Raw genomic sequence first — 22,020 nt, forward strand, 5'->3', positions numbered from 1 at the left:
TGAATGCTTTGTACTGTACTATGGAAAGTGAGTGTAAGGCCTGCACCCCGTCAAAACCGTGGAGAAAAAGTGCGGCCCTTATGTGAGTGTATACAGTAATCGGAAATTTGCTGTTATTCTGCAGGTGTGCAGCCAGGAACTGCCACTTCCAGCTGATGTGGAAATTGCGCACGCTGCCCCAGCAGCTGGCCATGTGAGCTCATCCAATATCTACCCAGCCTGCTTTGCTCCCTACGTACTATCCACAGCCTGCAGCGATGGGCTGACGAGGTGAGTCAGAGTCGCCTAAAGGATTTTGAAATGTTGGGTAGATATCTGGAGCCATCATCATAATCTGCTATACTACCTCTAAAGGTCTGCATCATGCATTTTTATCGCATAATTTCTATAGCTAGAGTATACTGTGTAAATTTATTTTCTGTTTGAATTCAGCTATTGGGCTTCAGGTGATTTTCAGTTGTCGTAGTCAGAGAGCTCTGGAATGAGGTGGCAGATGCCCCTCAAAGGAGGCCTATGGCCTCAGCTGATATTCATGATATCACGGTTAATCCAGTTAAGCTGTGGTTAATCCCCTTTCATCTGCCACCCCTTGTGATGTCATGCTGGCAGGTCCAAGGGGATTAACTACAAAGTAGGAAGAATCAGTCGACGCCATTGACTGGACCGCCTCCTTTCAAGGGAATTTGCGCTTTGTTCTTGAGTTGTACTTGAACTTGACTATAGTATGAAATGTACTAGTAAAAACTTCTGTTCTTGTTGAGACAAGCTTGTGTGACAGGGGGCATAAGAATTACAATTTCAAAATGTAATTATGGTTTCTCTGATGCGATTTTCTGCAGGTTCTGGAAGTGCAAGGTGGACTGTGATGGAGATGGAACACCCAACTTTACTTGGGTTGAATGGGAGATGACACTGAACAAGTCATCTAGTGCCATACAAGTTCCTGGTAAGTGAATACTTTATGTGAACTTCAAGGAAAGAAATAGGCACCAGTGTATGAAAACTGCTCAACATGCTATCTTGTTAACTGCTATTTTTGCAGTGATTTTGGAAACCATTGTGGGTGCATATATTTCGCTGTTATCTACTGCATCACCGGCATTGTGTATAAAGCTTCATGTGTCAGCTTGCTGCTGTTCTTTTTTTGGTTGTTTTGCAGGCCAGCCGCTGAGTGTCAGCTGTGCGTACAGTGGCAGGGTGGCATGTGCCTACAAGCGAGGCCACTCTTTCAACCGGCCCGGCTCCAACAACCCTTCTGATCGTTGCGTCAACCTTGGTGTTGCAATCTACGAATGCGAATCCACTGGAGGATCGGAATGGATTCTTGAGGACACAGTGCTCCTGAACAATGTCAGGTTTGTGAAGCAATGATTGATGTTTCTAGAAACTACACTGCTTCTAAGTGCATTGTGCATGAAGCCTCTGTGGTAGGTCTAATCCATGTGGAAGGTATGTGTGCAGTTGTGCAGTTTACTCCGAAATCTGCTGACTTGCGAATGGAATGATACTTGAAAATGGCTACTCAACACCTGGAATTAGAGGAGTATATATATCTGATTACCAGCACTAAAAAACTGCATTGCATCACTTTTCATTCTGAAGGACAGTAATATAAAATGATGTTAAAAAGCTGGGCACATAACTTAAGAAGAAGGGATTAAATACTGTTTCTGCTTGTAACCCAATGAGCTATTCAGGGGGAAGCCATTGTAATTGCTATCGTTAAATTTAAATTTAATGTAACGTCAAAGTCTCTTGTCAGTGCTCTTCACTTACACCAATCCTGAACTAGCTGTTCTCACCATACACCTGAATTTTCTACATTGGTCATTCTATCTAATTGTATTTCTGCGTGCCTGAGCTGAGCAGCTTTTTTTTTTTTAATGACACCAGTGTTTTTGCATTCTGTCTTCATTTGAATCCCTTCTTTCCACCTTTATTGAAGGGTACATTCTACAATGTGCAGAATTTCTCGTGTGATGATACAAACGTGTGAACTCTGAGGACACACAATCGCCGGTCACGCATTCATGCATGACTACAGGAGTACCTGTGGGCCCCAGTGGCTTTTTTTTTTTTCATTGTTGAAATCAGTGGGAAGTACTCTGAAAAAATTGTTTTATGGACCACGGTGGCTCTGCATTGCAGGGAAGCACTTGAGTAGTGAGCGGTTTTCTCCATTACGGTTTTTTCTGCATGATACACCCTTTGCAGAGCAGATTTCTTTATGACATTTTCATCTTTTTTGACCCTGTTTATTTTGTTCCATTTTTGGCCATAGTGCAGATCAAGTCAATCCTTGTTTTTCAAAAATATGAATGTTAAATAAAATTTTCTTCTCACTGTGGGCATATTTCAACAAAGATGGCATTGCAGATATTCAAAGCTTAAATTTGAGCTTTGCGATTTGAGTTTTGCGAAAAAAAAAATAAAAAAATTGGCTGGGGCTTAGGTAAGGTTAAGCCTGGATATCTGTGCCCTCACTCCTTTCGGGTGTACACCAAGATATGAGATACAGGCATTTCCTTTCCTTAAAACCAATTTTCACTTCATTTCAGTTTCCTTAAGGCCCTTATGGTGAAGCATTTCCTTTCCTTAAAACCAATTTTCTTTTCATTTTCCTTCCCTTATGGTGTGCACCTGTGAGGTGACAATATGCAGTTCACACATGGGTACCTGTGGCTTTTTCTGAGGATGGGGCCCACCTCGGTGTTGACTAGCCTAGTGAAGCTTTTCGCTTCAAAATATAGGAATGTCTTGACCTGTAGCACGCCAGTAGGAATGCAGTGAATGTTGAACCAGGCTTCCTCCAACACTTCCTTAACATTACAGCCATTTTACAAGATTCAGATGGAAAGCATAAATTAGAAATCAATTTCTGTAGATATAGATGAAATTTTGTGAGAGCAGTCATGAAATTATTTTCATTATGCTGAAAAAAATTTCATTTAAATACATCAAAAAAATAAAAACCATAGCAACAGACAAGACTAAGTTGCCTCATTGTGAAGCTTTGTGTCATCTCAGCAGCATACATGCACACTTCATCAGTTGCTATTGGTAGAGCCTGCTGTGACCAAGATGCTAAAAGCAATGCCTTTTCTTGTTCCTTGCACCTGCAGTCTTCCACGCCTAGATCAGACTGCTCCTGGTGTTGACCTGGGCTCCCTGGTCGACACAACACTGAGGCATCGCAAAACAGCAGACTCACTCGTCCAACGGCTGGCCTCGGATGGGGACCTCAGCGGGCCTCCAAGCTCTCTGCAGCGGTTGCTGTCGGTGCCCAGCTATGCGACACTGCACACACTACGCAGGGCGGTGATTGAGCAGGGCAACCAGGGCCCCCTGGTGCACAAGTCACTCATTCAGCTCGACTGGGTCTCTTCGGAGGACGGCTCGCATGTTCTCACCGTTGCTGTGGGCTCCCGCATCCTTCTCTTCGCACCTGTGGCAAAGGACGTCGTCCAGCAAGGGGACGCTGGCTTAGAGACTACAGTAAGTTCTAATGTATAACTCTACGTACAAAAGTTAGCGCTAACTTTTGTACGTAGAACTATGCACCGACTAGCCCAGCCACAGGGGTTACTTGAGTTTCTATTATATAAATCGGATTTTTCAGGCATACTGTTACCTGAACCATATGATAGCCAGTTTAAAACTCAGCATACCCACTATAGCCTTAAGATCTGATAAGCAACATATGAGCATGAAGTGAGTAAGCCTGATGTTTGAAATTTACTCTACTGACTTTTAATGAATTAAATGTCTTGCAAAGTAGCATGGCAGGAAAACCTTCGAATTATATCAAAACAGATATAAGTGTTCATGATCGCCACATCATTAGCAATGGTAACAGTAGCACATGATGGCATAGGAGTGACTGAATTATTGCTGGAAAGGAGGTGATGGCCTGTCAGGTGGCTTTAAATGGTGTCTGGTAGGATAAAATCTTTAGCTACATAGCAGTGGCACTAACATTTTTATGCATGTTTTGTACTGGTACCTTTTGCATTCATCTGGCTAGAGGATGAAGCACAACAATTTGCGTGCTTACTATGCACTTTTGGTGCTGCTGCCTTTCATTTGAAAAGGGGCCCGGAGCCATCTCTGTCAATCATGAAAAATGACTGTGGGTGCCTCGGAATCATTTTGTCTTGAAAGATTTCTTCTTGAAATCAGTAATAGGAGAGGTGAAATTAAGTTACTATAGTAATTAGCTTTTGCTCTTTTCATTAGCACATATTTTCCGACCAGGCGTGTGCGAATATTCGAAATTCGGGATAGTTAGCAACTAGCGTTTACTAATCGATTTGCACCACACATTTACAATTCGGACTCTCTGAACAATAGGAAATTACCAATTTTACTGCATAAGCAGTATGAGTGGCATTAGGCGAAAATGCCAGCGTGTGTCTCTGTGTGTCTGCTGAGTGAAGCCTTCGGTGCCCGTGGTGAGCAAAGAGAGGGAAAATTTGCATCAGTGGGAGCGGAGAGGCTGAAGGGATACGCTTGGTTCCATTGCAGAAAGCCTCCTCTAAAGAGCTTTCTGTCTGAAAAGCCCCATCTAAGCCATCCTGCGCAGCTAAATTTTATGCAGTGCAGCCTGCACGCCATCTCTTATGGTGTAGTTTCATTTTCGCACCTTTGGTTTGTAACAGCATTTTTTGGCCCATCATATTGCTTGCCGTGTGGCAAAACTGATATGCAAGGGCTAATCAGGCAAGGCCTTATTGAGAATGCTGTGCTAGTGCCAGCGTTCCACAGCTGGCGCTTTATCAGGCTTTGTGATCTGCCACCGTTCATTTGCTTTCTAAGCAATCTTGTTGCGTTTAGCCAGCAATGAACTGTATCGTGCCCTTTCGATCGCAACCTCTGACGACCCTACCAGTAAGGTTTCTGGCTACCTTATAATGCTTCACCTCAACATTTAGTACCAACAGCAGCCTACAGTGCTTCGCGAACACTTTCAAAATTTGTTGCTCAAGGAGAAAAGGAGGTGATGGATAAAAGCTGCTTAAGTGTACATTTCAGCAGCAGTTCCAGTGCAGTGTAATGAATATTAAAAAGAAAAGAATATACTGTGTCCAGGTTGCAGACTTCAGTTGGTACGCCTTAATCGGCAGTTTTCTGATGGAAACAATTCAGATAAAAACACATTCAGTTTGAAACACACTCAGTTTTAAATGCTTTCAGTTTGAAGCACACTCAGTTTGAAACATATTGGGCTTGAAATACGTTCAGTTTGAAACACGTTCAGTTTGAAACACGTTAAGCTTGAAACACGTTAAGTTTGAAACAAATTAAACTTGAAACACATTCAGTATGAAACAGATTCAGTTTAACGCACTTCAGTTTGAAAATCCAAGACTGTAAAACTGAACTCAGAAATAAAGAGCATTTCATGGAAAATCAAATGGCATTAAGGCTTTTATCACTAAATGCAATTTTGTAAGCCAAAGAATGGTACATATGTGATTAGTTTACTATGACGTAAAATTTAATGTAATATAGAAAGATGGGTGAGTTTGAAGCAAGATGGGCGCATGTCCACTGTCTTCATTCTTCATCTACGTAATGTTTGCTCCCACAAAACATCCTGAAGGTAAAGTAAAGTTACCTTCATAAGTAAAGTGAAGGTAAAGGTAAAATTTATGACTTTTAGCACTACACATTCTCTCCCATCAGATAGGCCTTACGGGCATAATGAATTATGCTGCGAAAGCATATTTCATTTAAACCATGTATATTCATATTCAAAACTGAGGACAACTGCATCGAATTTTCTTTTTTGGTAAAATTTTATTTAATGGCTCTTTCTGGGTATGTGCAAGCAGAACACTGATTTATTGCTGTGAAATCTGAAAAATTTTCCTACTGCTCGCTTCAAACTCATGATGTCTTCACTGAAAAGGACTCTGTGGTCACCGTTTAAAGTGAATGGTGGTAAAGCTTAACCTCTGGGATCTATGCCCCCCAAAAAAAGTGTCAACGCATCTCAGTTTACGTGAGAAGTCGGCGGGTGATGGCAGTGCATGCATTTTATTCTTTGTCCTTTTTTGGCTTGTAAAAGCTGTTTTTCTGTGAAAGTGTCTTTGTTATTACCTAGCTCTTTTAGACATGCATTATGTGCTACTCTAAAAAAAAAATCAGAAAATTTGTGCATATGTGTTTAGAACTTCCTAGTTCACAAAAATGACGAGAATGGCTCGAAAATGTTATGAATTCATGCGCGGCGCACACTTCCATGCTCATGGAATTGCAGCCATAGTTTAAAAAAAACACAGCCGCCGCGGTGGCTCAGCGGTTATGGTGCTCGGCTGCTGACCCGAAAGACGCGGGTTCGATCCCGGCCGCGGCGGCTGGAATTTCTTTGGAGGAGAAATTCTAGAGGCCCGTGTACTGTGCGATGTCAGTGCACGTTAAAGAACCCCAGGTGGTCGAAATTTCCGGAGCCCTCCACTACGGCGTCCCTCATAGCCTTAGTCGCTTTGGGACGTTAAACCCCATAAACCAAACCAAACCAAACCAAAAAAAACACATTTATGCCCATTCAGTTATTTTCTTTATCATCCGAAGCTGTTTCCACAACAAAATAAGCTACAGTGTTTTTTCCTAACACATTTGCCGGTGTTAGAGAGGAAATAAGTTGCAGCACCAGACAGCACTTCCTAGGCGTGTTGTAGAAGTTGGTGCCGACCGTATTTATTTGTTGACTTGCAGATGTGTTTGTTTTCTAGGCGAGAATTGGCCTTGCCATTGTGTCTATCAAACATTTTAAATGTAGCTGGAATCACTGACTTTGTGAAAACAACACTTGACACTTAGAAAAAATTGTGAAAAGTCGTGTGCACCACCGTAGACGCCGTACCGCAAAGGGTTAGAATGCACTGACCTATTGCAGGGTAACTTCATTTTGTCCCCAGGGTCCCTTTAGTGGTGGCAACAGAGACAGCACGGCTTAATGTGGTTGATGACCCTGCCCTTCAAGAATGGCTGCTGTATTGTTGCCATGGCGCTGTAGAGGAGCGTTAATAAAAGATGGGGACCTTACTTTTGCACTCCGTTTAGCGTTACAACATGGGACTTCGCAGCCTGGTTGACTGTTTCTGACAGCGTAGTCTACCTTTTGCATGTGAGAACATGACTTTGGACAGTTGAGGGACCCTTATTAGCATTCAGTCTAGTGTACTGGTATTTTCACATTATCAATTTTGTTTTCAAGCCACTACTGTTGTATCGTGGAACTTTGGTTCGACATAGATGTGGCAAAATACTAGTATTATGAATGTAAACTTATCCTCCAAACAGCATATTTACCGTCAACTGTCTTCTCTCCACCCCCTCCACAAAGTCCCTTGGCTCTAGCACACCCCGGCCCCTGCTGAAGCAAGTGTCATCGCTGGCTGCTCCAGTGGTGTCGACAGGGGCAGCCGAAGCGGTCCGCTGGCTTCAGATTCGCTGCACACGCCTGGAGGCAGCAGATGGCCTGCCCCCACTGCCCATGCAGGTGTCATGGGTGCGGGATGGCATCCTGGTGGTGGGCATGGACAGCGAGATGCACATCTACTCTCAGTGGAGGCCCCAGAAAGGAGCACCAAAGGGTGAGCATAGGCTCTCAACTGTAGTCACTGATGAGCCAGATGGGATTCGACCGTTGAAATGGAGACTCGGAAAACCAGGGAATAGCATTCCATTTATCAGGAGTTTATTGTACAGAGAGAATAAGCAGAATGGCACATTATAAGCGCATTGCAAGTTTTCATCTGCCTAAGGTAAGCGGGCAGTTCATGCAACTTCTGTCTTGAATGCCGGCTTACTTCCTGCATCCCTTTACCATGTGCAGTTTAAGGTAGTGGACAAAATAGAAATTTGGCAAGAAATTTGCAACCCTGTGTCGTTATCAGTAGCTATGTGCTGTTGAAAACATCTTAGAACAAAGAATTGTTTTCTCAACCTTTGTCTCTTTGTAGAGATGAGTATAAGCTGTTGGTGTTAAATGTTTGGAGCTTGAGCCTTTATGTTGTACGATAACGCTGAACTTAGCTGATGCTTGAATGATATACAATGTTGCTGCTCTGAAAAATATCAGGTACTGTAAATGTGGTCACATCCACTTTTACTCATATCCTGCATGTAGATAAATTTAGGCAATATTCTTTGCCCTTAGATTTATCGTTTTTCCTTATCTTTGCCACATTTGCGCGAGCAATAAACGAAACCCTGACTTGATGGCTCTCGTGTGCCATGCATTCCAGGGCTGAAGAACAATGTTGCAGCAGCGGAAGACGAAGACATCTGCAAGGTGCGCATGCTGCCCGAAGAGGAGCTTCTGAGCCGAGTGCAGGAGATGTCCCAGTTGCGGCTGGGGCCAGGTGCCCCCCTTGGGCTGGCACGCAACGCCTCGTCGTCATCCTCCCAGGCAATGGACAAGAAGAAGCAGCGTGGCGAATCGGCTGTCTCCACTGCCTCCCGGGGCACCACAGCTGCCAAGTGAGGAGGCTTATTTTCAAACTTTGCTGTGAAGTCTCCTCGAGGGCCACTTGGTTAAAAGTTAGAGTTGAGGTGTGCGTACGAATTGGGTGGCAAGTGTCTGCATTCAGCTAGAACATGGCGGCTGTAGATGCAAAAGTCTGACTGGTGTGCGCCATGGCACTCATAGTGGACAGTTTATTCTACAAATTCTGCCTTACTTATTTCACATGGCTGAAGTTGGACGTCATAGTTCGTCATTGGATTCCACTTTGTTCAGTCGACTAGAAGCAGCACTGTTCAAAGTTTTAGTTGCTGTATCTAGGAACATAAACAAGAATTCTGTGCATGTGTTAGCACTAAGCACTCTGCACGGGAATGCATCGTATGTGTGTTGTGGTGGAGCGTTTGCACACATGAACTAGCTTCTGAATTAGTCGTACAACGCAGATGCATACAAGTGCTACATCTGCGTACAAGTGCTACATCGTGTGAAAAGCGTTGCCTTTCTAAGCACAAGCGGTTGTTCTCGTGCCCATACAGTCTGTTTTCGTACTCTCTCAACCAGCTCATTCCCAATAACTGGTATTATTGGCTTTTTTTCAATGCCATTTCACTTTGATGACAAAAAATGAGCAATTTTATTGGTAAAATAGTTTTCATGCTTCCAGGTGTGAAGAAGAAAAAAAAGCTGTCGAGGAAGTTGTGTGGTTCACAAACACAGGGTTGAGGTGCCAGCAAAAGCAAATTGTAAGCTTCATAATGTGCTTTACTATTAAAATTCGCACTTCCACTGTTTCTGTTACTATTCCATCGTCACATCCACCATTGAAGTTTCATATCCTCACCCCTTAACAACAGATGCGCAGTATTTGTTGGAAGTATTATCCCGCTATGCATGTGACTAGAGCTGGTGTTAGGCTGTATTTTGGGGCAGATAGAGCACCCCTAGAATTTTTGAAAGCACTGAGCAATGAAAACTTCGTATCTGCACTTTTGGTGCACTGAGAGGGTTACGGAAAAAGACTCAAAGCATGGGTTTTCACGAGCATTGGTGACATGCAAACATTTCATTTTTCTGCCTTAGTAAGCGTTGCCTGTTCAAATTGACTTCTGTGTTCTGCTAGGGAGTCTGAGACAACGGTCGTGGGTCCGATGCCAGACCTGGGCCTGTTTGAGACCTGCCGCCTGGCCTGGCCGATGCTTCCTCAATACCATCCGAAGCAGCTCATGGAGCTTCTGGGCTTTGGGAAGATTCGGAGAGTCAAGGCCATCCTCAGCCACCTTGTACGCTGTGTCTCCAAGACTGGCCAGGTGATTAGCTAGTTCACATTTAGCCTTGGCATAGTGTGCCAGTCTTGATACAATTACTGTACTTTAGGGAGGTGATGAAATCGCACGAGTCATGCTCAACAGATTTGATTTCCTGTCTCTCTGCTACTTTTCTTCTTTTTGTTTGGCCTTAGCTCACTTTCTGGTAACTGTGCGAGCATTTGCTAAGTTAAAGAGAAAGAGCTTTTGATTTTTAATGTGCACATTTCTGAAATGTAATTCACATTGATCCTGCACCACTTGCTTTGTAACAACAAGCCTTACTGTGCTATCTCTTTTTGTTGCTTGTAGGTCACAGCCTAATTATAGTGCCAGAAATTGTGGAGTTTCATGTGCAACATGTACTGCATTTTCTGTTCTTTGTTCTAAACAAGGTTTTGTCCACAGAGTGTGTATTGTAGTCTGTCATTCTGAATGCGTGAGTGCAGAGCCGGTGCTGCCTGTCACCTGGCAGCTAAGCCAGTGCAGACATGGCTAGTGCAGGCCATGTCTGCAGAATCTTTATGGTGGTCTCGTCTTCGACTCTGGCACCCAGGCACCCGGAGGTGTGGTGGCTGGTGGCACTGCAGCAGCAGACGCGGCCGCTGAGGAGGCCCCCGAGGAGGAGAAGTCTGACGAAGGGGTTCGAGGGTGGTCCCGCTCACGCACGCTGTCACTGGCAGCCCCTGCAGCTGGGTCGGCCACGCACAGCCCCAAGGAGGGCGGCAATGTCGTCCCGGAAGAGCTGCAGCTGGACTACGTGGAGATCCAGTCCATCCCTCCGCTGCCCCTGTACGCCCTGCTGGCAGCCGACAAGCAGACTGCCCAGGGCATGGCAGGCATGCGCAAGGAGGCCTCGCCCAATGCTGCCAAGGCAGAGGCGGGGCAGCCGGGCGCCAAGGAGGATGAGGCAAGTAGGGTGCATGACTGCTTTCCCTGTGCTTTCCATATGGTGGGAAAGTGTGAAAGGTTGAATCCGAGTTGAATCTTGTTTAACCTCAGAGTTGAATCTCAAAGTTGAAGCTTGAATCTGGTCACGCACAGAGCTGAACTTCAGTGCATCTTCATTTTGTCAAAAAATGGAAAAGACTGGGCGTTGAAGTGACCCGACAGATGCAGGTTCGGTCGTGGCCACGGTGGTCGCATTTTGGTGGAGGCAAAATTTTTGAGGCCCATGTGCTTATGTCAGTGAACGTTAAGAAACCCCAGGTGGTCAAAATTATCCTCCACTACAGCATCCCTCATAGCCTGAATCGCTTTGGGACGTTAAACCTCATCAAATCAAGTCCTCACCAAACTGGGTGGTGAAGCAAAGCACTGTAATGTTTTTTTTCTTTTTTTGCTCTCTGTTAAAGTAGAGTTCTGGAACAGTCTTGCTGGGGAGGGGCTTTACTCCTGGGTATCTGATATGCATGAAATTATTTTAATTTGGCTGCCTTAAGTTAGTTTCAGTTAAATTTGTACTAAAAAGTAACAAAGAAGTGGAACAGAGATTTTCACAGAATTAAAGAAAGCAGTTTTGCACCTAACAGATGAATGCAAGGGCTGAAACTTAAAACTAAGCAGCTTAATTTATGCCTTGTATTTCTGTAGTGTTGTCTTATTGGTTTATTTTACAATAGTAAGCAGCTTTGTAAGACTCATATCAATGGCAAGAATTTTACGTTCATTTACTGTTAAGTCAAACCAAAAAAGTTTTAAATGAACTGTTATCTGATTACAATGATTCGCATATGCTGCCATAAAGCTGCAGACATTGTCACCTTCATAGTGTTACATTTTTTTGTTATTTGGTCTCACTGTCTTCTCTTCTGTGGTTTAAATTCACAGGCGGACTACAGTGCCTTATTTGAGCACGCACCTAAAAAGGATGAATCTCTGGAAGATTTTCTCCAGGAGGATATTCAACCCAAGGCCAAGAAGACACGAGACCGGCACAAATCAGCTGCTGACAAAAACCCCAACCACTTTGGGATGCGCCAGGTTTGTGACCTTGTTGCTGTGTTTCGCAAGATAAAAAATAAACTGCGCAAAAATTCAGGTGCCCCTGAGCCGGTGCAAAAATAAGTCGTCGTAAAAAAAAAATGACACATAATGATTGTTTTTTTTTTTACTGATGCGATGACCTTCTGGAGCAACAGTTGCTGACATCATATGCACAAGAGTAATAATAATAATAATAATAATAATAATAATAGGAATAGTTTATTTCTGGGCTAGTGTACACAATAAATAGCCCGCTTTAGCACTGATGCTTGTGTGCGTGACTGGGCAGTACAGCATGACTGCATCAGGGGTGGTATTCTGCCGGTGTCGCCTTTTGCGACATGTCGCATATGGGCGGGGCCTAAAAAAGTGCTTACAGATGCTCGAAGAAACGGAAAAAGCCGCCGGCACTTTCGTCTGCGGTGCATTCATTCACTCCGAGAAGCGACAATTTACCATTGCTGATTCACTAGCAGCAGTAGTTTCGTATCTTTTATAGCAAGAATATTTGCCATCACATGACGTCTAATGTCCAAAAAAACATATGAAAATTTAATATAAACTCGCTTTACTTCATTTAAGTCTATAAAACACCGCGAAAAAGCTCCAAATCTATTTTTTTTTCGTTCCGGACGGTTGTGCTAGGTTTCGGCTGCGTTTCGGGCAATTGCAGACGGTAGCAGTGTAGCTGGAGGTCCCATTAGGCTTGCGCGCTCCAGAATCGAGAGCGTATCTAAAAAACTAGGCTGAATTGCAGCTTAAACTTTATCGTCGAAGCAAGGTAAGTCATAGCGAAAAGTAACAACACCAATATTTGCCGGTAAACATGCCGACCAGAATCGCAAGGACTGCTGAATTGGCTGAGGCGGGCGGCTCTCGCTTGAAAGGACGTCGCCATGTTTTCACGTCAAGGGCGCAAAAGCCGCAACTGCCGATTGCGTTCATACGCTAACGGTAGCCCGTCGCCCGCGCGAATCGCTTCAGCGCATTCCGTTGTTTGACTAAGCGTAGTAAATTTAGGCGACGTCACGATGACGTAGCAGGAAGGCGGGTCCGTGTCGTCACGCCGCCGTCACCGCGGCTCAAGCCAATCAGCGAAGAGCGAATGCGACATGTCGCAAAAGGCGACACCGGGAGAATACCACCCCAGGACAAAGCCATGTGCAAAAAAAAAATATTGAAAGCACATAAATGTACAAACAGAAATAACAGATTGAGATGTGAAGCAGCGAGGCTCAAAACAAGGTATTAGGATTAAACTGAGTAGACATAATCATAAATATGCAACTTAGTGGAAGTTACATAGGAAAACATCATCTGTGACATATTTGGACCATCATGATGGGGTGATTTTGACTTCAGCAAAATAAAATGCATTTTTAAAAATTTCTTGTAAACCACTGATGGTGGGAGCAATGCTTTTAAGAATGAATAGGGCAAGCAACTGTCAAAATGCCGGCAATCTATATGTGGCGAATGTCACATCACTATTTCCACTCTCGTGTTTGCTGACATCTGATGTGGGCTTTGGTGCTCTACCATAGGGCTCTTAGGCTTTCGCTTCTGCTGAGTGGTGTAACATGGCTCGGTGGATGGTACTGCAGGCCCGGTTGCTGACCCAGCTGCTGACCCACTGTCACCTGCCCGGTCTGTCCAGCGTGGATCAGATGCACCTTTTGGCACTGGCCGATACGATTGCCTCCTTTCATGGCACTCTGGCCGATCGTCTTGACAGCGAAATTGTGCACAGTAAGTCTGTGTCTTTGCTTTAACCCTTTGAAGGTTTTTGCCGTATATGTACGGCGGCGGTTTTCTGTCCCGCAAGGTCTTTGCCGTACGGGTACGGTTTCGATCTTCCATTTTGCACCAAAAGAACAATGCGTGCTCACTGGGGGGTGCTGCCACCTCTTAGGACTTACAAGAAGTGTTTGAATTTTGTGCTGCCTTCTTACGGAGATAAGCAGAACTTATGTCTAGCTTTAGCGCGGCGGCACAGGCTGTGGCAACACCCCTTTTGTAGTTTTGGTTTCGCCGTGTGATCGCAGCGGAGTCGCGCGAAATTTGAGTTTTGTCAGCACTATCTTGCAGGGGCTGCTGAAGTTGATTTCTATCTTTATTGGCGCTGCTCTTAGCTTGCTTATCACCGTTGCTCGCGAGGTATTCTCGCCCTCTGTGGCAACGCGCCTACGCGGTTTCGATTCCGCCGCGGGATCGCAACGGAGTCGCGCGAAACGTGTTTTCTCTTTGTGGGCACTGTTTTGCAGAGGCGGCGAAAGTTGATTTCTATCTTTATTGGTGCTGCTCATAGCTTGCTTATCACCGTTGCTATTCTATTCTATTGAACATTTTCCAGTTGTGAGTGATGCTGTCACCAAAGTACTGTTTCTAATTTTTTTTTACTATTTATTCTCGATTATATACATTTTGTAGATTCAAGATCCGCAATAAAGTAATTTGACCACCTGGAAAAGTTTTCTTCAAAATAATTCGACCCTCAAAGGGTTTATGAGCTGTGTTGAAAAGCAGGCATCAGCCTTCCAGTTTGTGTTGAACAGTATTGCAGGTTAATACCTGAAAAGGTAATTTTGGTTGGTAGCTTCATCGTCCCATTTTTTACCTAAAGTGTACATTCACAATCTTCAAAATGAACTCTCTCTTGCAGCACATTTACATTGAATAAAACCAGGGCAGAGCTTGCTGTCCTTGTAGAGCATAAATACACTGTTAACTTCACTGGTAGAAATGCTTAGAGAGACTGCAAACCTTTATGCACTCTAATCACGAAAAGAGTAAAAAGTGAATAAACTATCTTCTAGTACACACACTATTAGGGGCAGGTGGATGCTGCCCAAGCTCTAGAATAGATTTCCATAACTAAAAATAAGTACTAATACTTGCGGTTGCTGGCTGCCGCACATTCCCTCTTCAAAACATGTGAAGCTGTAGCAGTTACAAGGATTATAACTGAGGTTTCAGCCTCTCCTGCCTGCTAACGTCAAGACCTCCGGAGCCGCGTTTAGAAGTCTCCTGTCATTGCTAACTCCATCAAGTTACTATGCTTTGCAGTGGGAACATACCTCCTTTGCCAAGAGTAAGCACTCCATATACAGTCAAATCCACTTATAACAATACTGAAGTGCCATGGAAATGCCATTGTTACAACCAATAATTGTTATAACTGGGTTATGCCGAAAATACCATAGAACACATGCAAAAGCTGACGATGCCGCGGCTGACCATTATTATACCCGATATATTGTTATAACCGGTATTGTTATAAGTGGGTTGGACTGTACCTATTTAGTAGTATAATTGAAGTCATCTCTGGAACTTGGTTTATACCTTGCCTCTGAGGACAGGTTACTCTCTTTTTACTCCCATATAGGCAGTGTTCAGAGTGTACCTGAAATATTTTTCATATGTACACATACCCAAAACATGCTCACCTTTGCAGTTACTGGTGGTCATCACTGAGGGCGGAACACATCCTGGCCTAGCCAATGTTGCTTGGCATTGAAACACACCATATCAGTCTGTGGTGACTGTTAAAAAAACATATCAGGGATAAGTTCAGCCACGGGGTGTTTTGCATCCTTCAAAAGCCTTGCATGTGATGCAGTCTTGTAGCGCACTTGTTGGCCTGTCAATCTGGACACTCACGCTTTGGATACATTCTGGTTTTGTTTTCATTTCACTGCCAGAATGTAGAATAGACTGTAATTTTTGATGAAAGCTGCTGTTGGTGTGAGACATTTGCCAGGTTGATGCTAGCATATCAATTGCAAAGATAAATGCAATATGCATGTAGGTGGTCTGTTTTATTTGAGACGTTTTTAAATTTGGGTGCCAGTTGGTACACAGCGCTGTGGGTAGAGTCCCTTGTGTATGAGTACTGATACCTCAATCCTTATTTGGGTTATGAACTTCGCACTGCTTGGATACTTGTATACTTTGCTCCACGACCTGTGCCTTTTTTTTTTTTTTGCTGTACGCTCAAGCAACACTCTTGAATATGTGTTCACTTTCACCACATGGTTAAGAGTTCCTGTTTACATAAATCCAAGTGCAGAAATTTTCTTTTAAGGCCACCTTATGCTTCTAGACTGTAGACAGCACAGGAGTTGTTGAATGATCTGTTGCAGGAAACAAATGATAAGGTCTACAAAGAACGCCAGGCCACACTGTCTCGAAAATGTTATAGTTGCGTTGTGGTATCCCCTGTCTCCAGTATAGTAGCTGTGCTGGAATTTCATGTGAGAATAGATGTTCTTAGCAGCTAACAGATTCTTGTGCATTAGACAAAGTTTTTGTTTGATAACAGTGCTTATCACCTGCCTCTACAAATATTGTACGACACATTTACATTGCCTCTTAATTTACTGCATTAAGATTAATGCCACTATGTACTAAGGATGGCCTGGGAGCATTGGTGCTGAAAATATTCTGTGCAATGTGTGCACAGCAGCTAACCGCAAGCAAATGAAATATCAAATTTTTTTCAGATTTTATAGGTCTTTGCTGTCTTTTAGGCCCTGAATGATTTCATCGCAACATTTTTTTGGTTATGATTGATATAACAAATATGCTCTTAAATAGCAAAGATGTGAGAATCTCTGGAAGTGCAAACTCCTTTCCTTTAATGCAAAAGCATTATATTGCTCATGGCAATTAAACAGAATGTCTAGAAAAAACTTATTTCACAAAACCCTCCTGACCAGGCAAAGAAAAAGAAAATTTCTTCTGAAGATACAGGGAATAGGGGATATAGTATTCGAAATTCCGCTAGTGCGCTTTCCGACATAACTATGTTGCAAAAGACAAGATGGCCGATTTGTCTATAAAAGAAAACTGGGGGGGCTACAGGAAGGGTGTGGATAGAATATAAGAATGTATTTTGGCAGAATCAAACAAAAAACTAGTCCTTGCTTTTCTTCAGCTGGAAACGCGTGGTCAGCCATCTTGTTTTGGCCAACATTGTTATGTGGGAAAGTGCACTTGCGGAATTTTGAGTATCCCCTATTGAGCCCAGGGCTTCCAGATTGCGAGGCGAGCATGCAACCCTTGGGTCACAAAACCACATTTCTTCTTGGCGAACAAAGATGAACCTAGTGTATGCTGATCCCAAGGCTATGTTATCACATCCCAGCCATGGTAGCCACAGTTCGATGGAGGCGAAATTCAAAAACAACCATGCGCTATGTGATCTCAGCGCACATTCTACACAGTCTACATTAATCCGGGGCCCTTCACCGTGGCAACCCTCATAGCCGATGCGTCTTTTGGAATGTTAACCCCACATACCAAACTGCAGAGTTTGATGTGATGTTCTGCCCTGTTCTTCTGATTGTATGCTCTACACATTCGTTCTGAATTCACTAAAAGCTGAATTCATCAAGTGTGCCCTCTTATTCTTGTACATTCATGCTGAATGTTTTAACAATTTGACATTGCTTTTTCCCATGTTTAATTGCTAAGGTTCTGATCATGTGTAAGTTAAGCTAAATTGTGCTCAGTAAAATTATTACAGCTACTCCTTCATCCTGCAGAGTTAATGTATGAGTACGCTGTATACATTTCAGGCATATATGATGCTAGGAGCAGAAATTTTGTTTTTTGATCCTTGAGACGTCCGAGATAACATTACCCTTGTGTGTCCTCTTTGCAGGTGCACCGAAGGACAATGTCAGACAGAACTATGAAATGTCTATTCAGGCTACTCCAGGTGAGTTTATTTTTTTCCTGTAATTTTTTTCCTGTAAGAGTAATTGAGAGTGATCCCGTACTGTCGGAGCTACCTGGGCAGTGGTCTGAGAAATATTCATTAAATTAATTGCTTTGGACTCATTTCTGTTTTGAAACAGAACCTGCTTTGGTCACTGCCAATACCACAGCTATCATTTGGGCCAGAAATATCGGCGGCAAATTTTTTGTTTACTATCCCATTGAGGAGACGACTCAGGTGCTAAGAGAAACACACGCTCATGCACACACCCATCTGATGTCCTCTTTAATGACTGTGGAGCTGGTTGCTGCTGATGCGTGAGGCTGCACTAGTAGGTATATGATAAAGGCAGCTGCTACTGTTGCTCCTGCTATGAGGGCAGGATGTTTGATGGCTGCAACCGTCTCCGTTTATGCTTGCAGACTCTCTGGATGACTGTGGACTTCGCTACTTCCTGGCGGTGCGTCACCACACGTACCTGGTGCGGTGCCTGCCATTGGCACAGCGAGCACAGCTTCAGCGCCAGGGCCTTGGACCACACAACCTGGTCTGGGCCTTCCACTCAGAGACCCAAGAGGAGCTGGTGCAGCTGATCCCCACCCTGCAGAAGCCCAGCCTCCGGTGGGCTGAGCTCAGGGAGCTGGGCATCGGCTGGTGGGTCCGCTCCAACCAGCTTCTGCGGCGCATTGTTGAGAAGGTGCGTGCTGCTGCTGTGACACACTTTGTCGTGCTTTTGTGCAGTGCTTGCGCAGCAAGGAAGCGAATGGCTGGAAAGCACGGTGAGAACAATTAGGAAATATGTTGGAAGAGGACGGCACTAGCACCACGTCCTTTCACCAGCTGTTTTCTAGCATTCACCATGCCTTTTGAACATTCTTGCAAAGTGAGCCTGGCACTGTTCTCTTGCAGAGAAAAATAATGTTGACATTATGCTGCCAGACTTGTTTTATGCCTAACTTGTACTGTTTCGGAGAAACTAAGATAATATAGTGAAAGCTAAAACTTGGGGTGACGCTGTTTCTATTCAGAGACTGTATTGAACCTTTCCATTGCTTCACCGAACTGAGCGTTCTTTTGTTGACTACTTATAGGTCTCTTTGTCATCCTAAAAAGCTAATGTGGTTGCACAAGGTTCTCTCCAGAAATTCTTGAGAGGTGAACATTTGTCTACAGGAAGAGGGGGTGGGTGGGGTTGGGGAAGAGGTAGAGAGTCGGCTTAAGTTTGGTCTGGAATTTGGTCCCGAAATCTATACCTTAATAATGGGAAAATTATGCAAGAAGAGCGCTACCCAGGTTCATTTCTATCTTGGCACATGAAAAAATTGTACATTAGACTCCTGCTTGTGACTTTATTTGCTGGCAGTGGCAATGCGCTCCTTTAAGATTTCTGAGACTTTCTGGCTCCCGCAGTTGTCGGCCACGATAGTTCTGCATGCGCAAAACATCCTGAACATCATGGATGGCTCTCGGCACAGAGCCGTTGTCCATAGAAAGGCAGCGACATGGAAAAAGCAAAGCTTGCTCCACACATGTGAGCTCCCGCGTCATTGTCATGGTGACTGCTTTAATCCAACACTGTTCTTGCTGTTGGAATCTGAAAACTCACCTAAACCATAGGGGTCAGGAATAAAGTGGATGAAAGAAACGAAAGCTTCGGTGTCAACCCATAGAGCCGCCCACACTCTGCACCTTGTGGCATAGTTCTGTTTTTTGGAGAAGTGTGCACTAAGCACGAGCTGCATAATCACTCTCTTTTATGCTTACTCATTCTCACGAGGGCACAAGCATCTGAATGCCAAGATAGAAGCAGGAAGGAAGCAAAAAAATAGTTTGCTCTTGCCCACAAAGCCGGCAGAAGTGTGGCAGTGGTGTAAGCGATAACGTGGCCACATTCAAACGCTTTCCTGCATGCACCGCAGCCGGTATGACAGCGATGACATCACGCAATTTCTGCCAGTAGGGAGGCAAGTCTGCCAGCCATGACAATTCTGCACTGTGCATTGTCAAGTTAGATGCCCTCTTGTCCACCCATGGCCTAATCGAGTGGTGGGTGGGCGCTGGGCCTAGACATGGGTGGCCAGGCATACTAGTGGGCAGCAAAACCGGTGCCACCGACCTAGGGGAGGTCTCTGGGGTTTCATTTGAACAGCAGCACTATTGTAAATGGGAGAGACTAGCATTAAGCATTGCCTTAGTATTTAAAAAATTTCTAAATACCTTTTGCAAAACCCTTCGTATATCACATTAATCTGTTCTAAACTTGAGCGTTGCTATTTGAATCCCGATTAAGCTTACAACATTAGTATCATTGAAGCCTTGGAAAACCTTGCAGTGGAATTCATCTTTTTGGATTATTCATGTTACATCAGTATTACCTCATTGAAGAATAAAGCAGAGTTAGGCAACTTAGCACGTCAGTGTAAAATTTTGCACTATTTCATAAACTTTAACACCATCCTTCTTTTCATAATCAATTCTTTCAATCACGACCAGTTATCTTTCCATGTCATGACGATACAAATAAAATCAAATGTTAACTGCCAGTCATCTCATTATGGATGTTCTTTCTTACCGCACACAATAAGGAATAGAATGCCTTACCATCATACACTCCCACAGAATTTGAGTCAACTAAGTTTCAAAAACTTTGCTCACATGACACCACCTATACATTTTTTGCCCACTTGTACTTTTGAGTGCTTTTTCTGGCATTGTCATTTGCTCTTTGTTTTTTATTGTGTTGCTATGTTATCTGCTTCATGTTTTCTCTGCAATGTTTATTGTTTGAAGTGCATTTTGTTAATTACTTGTACTTCACTAATTATTATGAGTGTGCTTTGATTTTGTTTTACATTAATGAGATATATAATCAGCAGTCAAGGGCTGTGCACTCCAACCCATGTAATGCCTTCGTAATAAGGGCCTTCGGGGGCTTTCGAATGAATAAATTAATCTGCTTTCTGTTTCAGCTGGCCAAGAGCTCCTTTCAAGCAAATAACAACCCCTTGGATGCTGCGCTTTACTACATGGCACTGAAAAAGAAAACAATTTTGGCTGGGCTCTACAGGTACGTGGCTGATTCAGTTCTCACGGTTTACTGCTGATCCTGTCGCACGATAGTAAAGGCAAGCAGCGTCGTCCTTGCATTTGAAGCTTATCGCCGATTTTTTGCCCTTCCCTCAAATGAAGGACCGTGAATGACAAGCGAATGACAGACTTCTTCCAAAACGACTTCTCCCAAGACCGCTGGAGAAAAGCGGCACTCAAGAATGCCTATGTGCTCCTCGGGAAACAGCAGTTTGAGCACGCTGCAGCATTCTTTCTTCTGGCCGGTTCTGTGAAGGATGCCGTGCAGGTAACCTTTGCCTTTTCTCTTTCTTTTTCAAAAAATTTGATGAATATCTGAATGCATGTGAACATTATTTGAAAAGCCAGGGTCCAAGGTAGTCAAAGTAACACCTGGAAAGCTGCCAGTGGTTGAACCCTTTTGTGAGATTTGGTCCTAAGTGTTGCATAGTGTCCTGTGATGTAGTCCAGTGGTGTGCCTTTTTCTGTTTTGGCGACACTACTTGTATCATGCATGCTTCATGTGCCTTTTTCTGTTTTGGCGACACTACTTGTATCATGCATGCTTCATGTGCCTTTTTCTGTTTTGGCGACACTACTTGTATCATGCATGCTTCATGTGCCTTTTTCTTTTTTGGCGACACTACTTGTATCATGCATGCTTCATGTGCCTTTTTCTGTTTTGGTGACACTACGTGTATCATGCATGCTTCATGTGCCTTTTTCTGTTTTGGCGACACTACTTGTATCATGCATGCTTCATGTGCCTTTTTCTGTTTTGGCGACACTACTTGTATCATGCATGCTTCATGTACGATCCTTCTTGTGAAAATCATGCAGGTCACTACAGCTTTTGCCAGACCATGTTGTAGTGTCTTTGTGGAACTGTTGGCATTCTGAAGCATGAGATAGCAATGAAAATTTGACCTCCAAAATTATGTGCCAGTTGTCTTAAGGGGGGACCCTGGTCTTGAAAAGAAAATTTTATTAATCTAGATATCGTAATGGAATTTTCAGGCCACATGTATTTTTGTGTGCTGATTTTAGATATATCATTTAATTTCGTGTAAAACAATTCCTTGAGCACTTGTGCAATTTTTATGCAAGTATTTTGGGGAAAAGTCTTGAAGAAAATTTGCTGCAGGAAACTTGCTGAAATGCATGCCATTGGGTTCTCTAGACACCAAAGAATGCAATGTAAGGGTAAAATTATCATCCTGGCTATCATAGAACTTGAGTTATAGGGTACTGAAGCTGCCACTTCAGAAACAGGATTACACACTTTTCTTCTCATTTCTGAAGCGACAACTTCAAAACTCTAACTCAAGTTCTATGATAGCCAGGATGATAATTTTACCCTTATTGCATTCCTTGGTGTCAAGAGAACCCAATGGCATGCATTTCAGCGAGTTTCCTGCAGCAAATTTTCTGCAAAACTTTTCCCAGAATACTTGCATAAAAATTGC

At 43.6% G+C, this 22,020-nt stretch overlaps 1 protein-coding gene across 9 annotated transcripts in view; it reads left to right on the forward strand.

Moving 5' to 3' along the window:
• Positions 1–22,020, forward strand: part of Rbcn-3A (rabconnectin-3 alpha) — a 96,078-nt gene that overhangs the window by 29,594 nt on the left and 44,464 nt on the right. For all 9 annotated transcript variants that reach the window (XM_089545457.1, XM_089545456.1, XM_089545465.1 and 6 more), the window contains 14 exons: positions 125–270; positions 840–946; positions 1,160–1,355; positions 3,123–3,495; positions 7,352–7,601; positions 8,256–8,490; positions 9,597–9,783; positions 10,337–10,690; positions 11,611–11,763; positions 13,371–13,515; positions 17,432–17,488; positions 17,911–18,185; positions 20,458–20,555; positions 20,678–20,843. In XM_089545457.1, coding sequence (XP_089401583.1) covers positions 125–270; positions 840–946; positions 1,160–1,355; positions 3,123–3,495; positions 7,352–7,601; positions 8,256–8,490; positions 9,597–9,783; positions 10,337–10,690; positions 11,611–11,763; positions 13,371–13,515; positions 17,432–17,488; positions 17,911–18,185; positions 20,458–20,555; positions 20,678–20,843 — 2,742 coding nt within the window. The remainder of the gene's footprint in view (positions 1–124; positions 271–839; positions 947–1,159; positions 1,356–3,122; positions 3,496–7,351; positions 7,602–8,255; positions 8,491–9,596; positions 9,784–10,336; positions 10,691–11,610; positions 11,764–13,370; positions 13,516–17,431; positions 17,489–17,910; positions 18,186–20,457; positions 20,556–20,677; positions 20,844–22,020) is intronic.

The sequence above is a fragment of the Amblyomma mixtum genome, chromosome 5 (assembly GCF_055824585.1).
Source record: "Amblyomma mixtum isolate Tamu chromosome 5, ASM5582458v1, whole genome shotgun sequence".
In the NCBI taxonomy this organism is placed as follows: Eukaryota; Metazoa; Arthropoda; class Arachnida; order Ixodida; family Ixodidae; genus Amblyomma; species Amblyomma mixtum.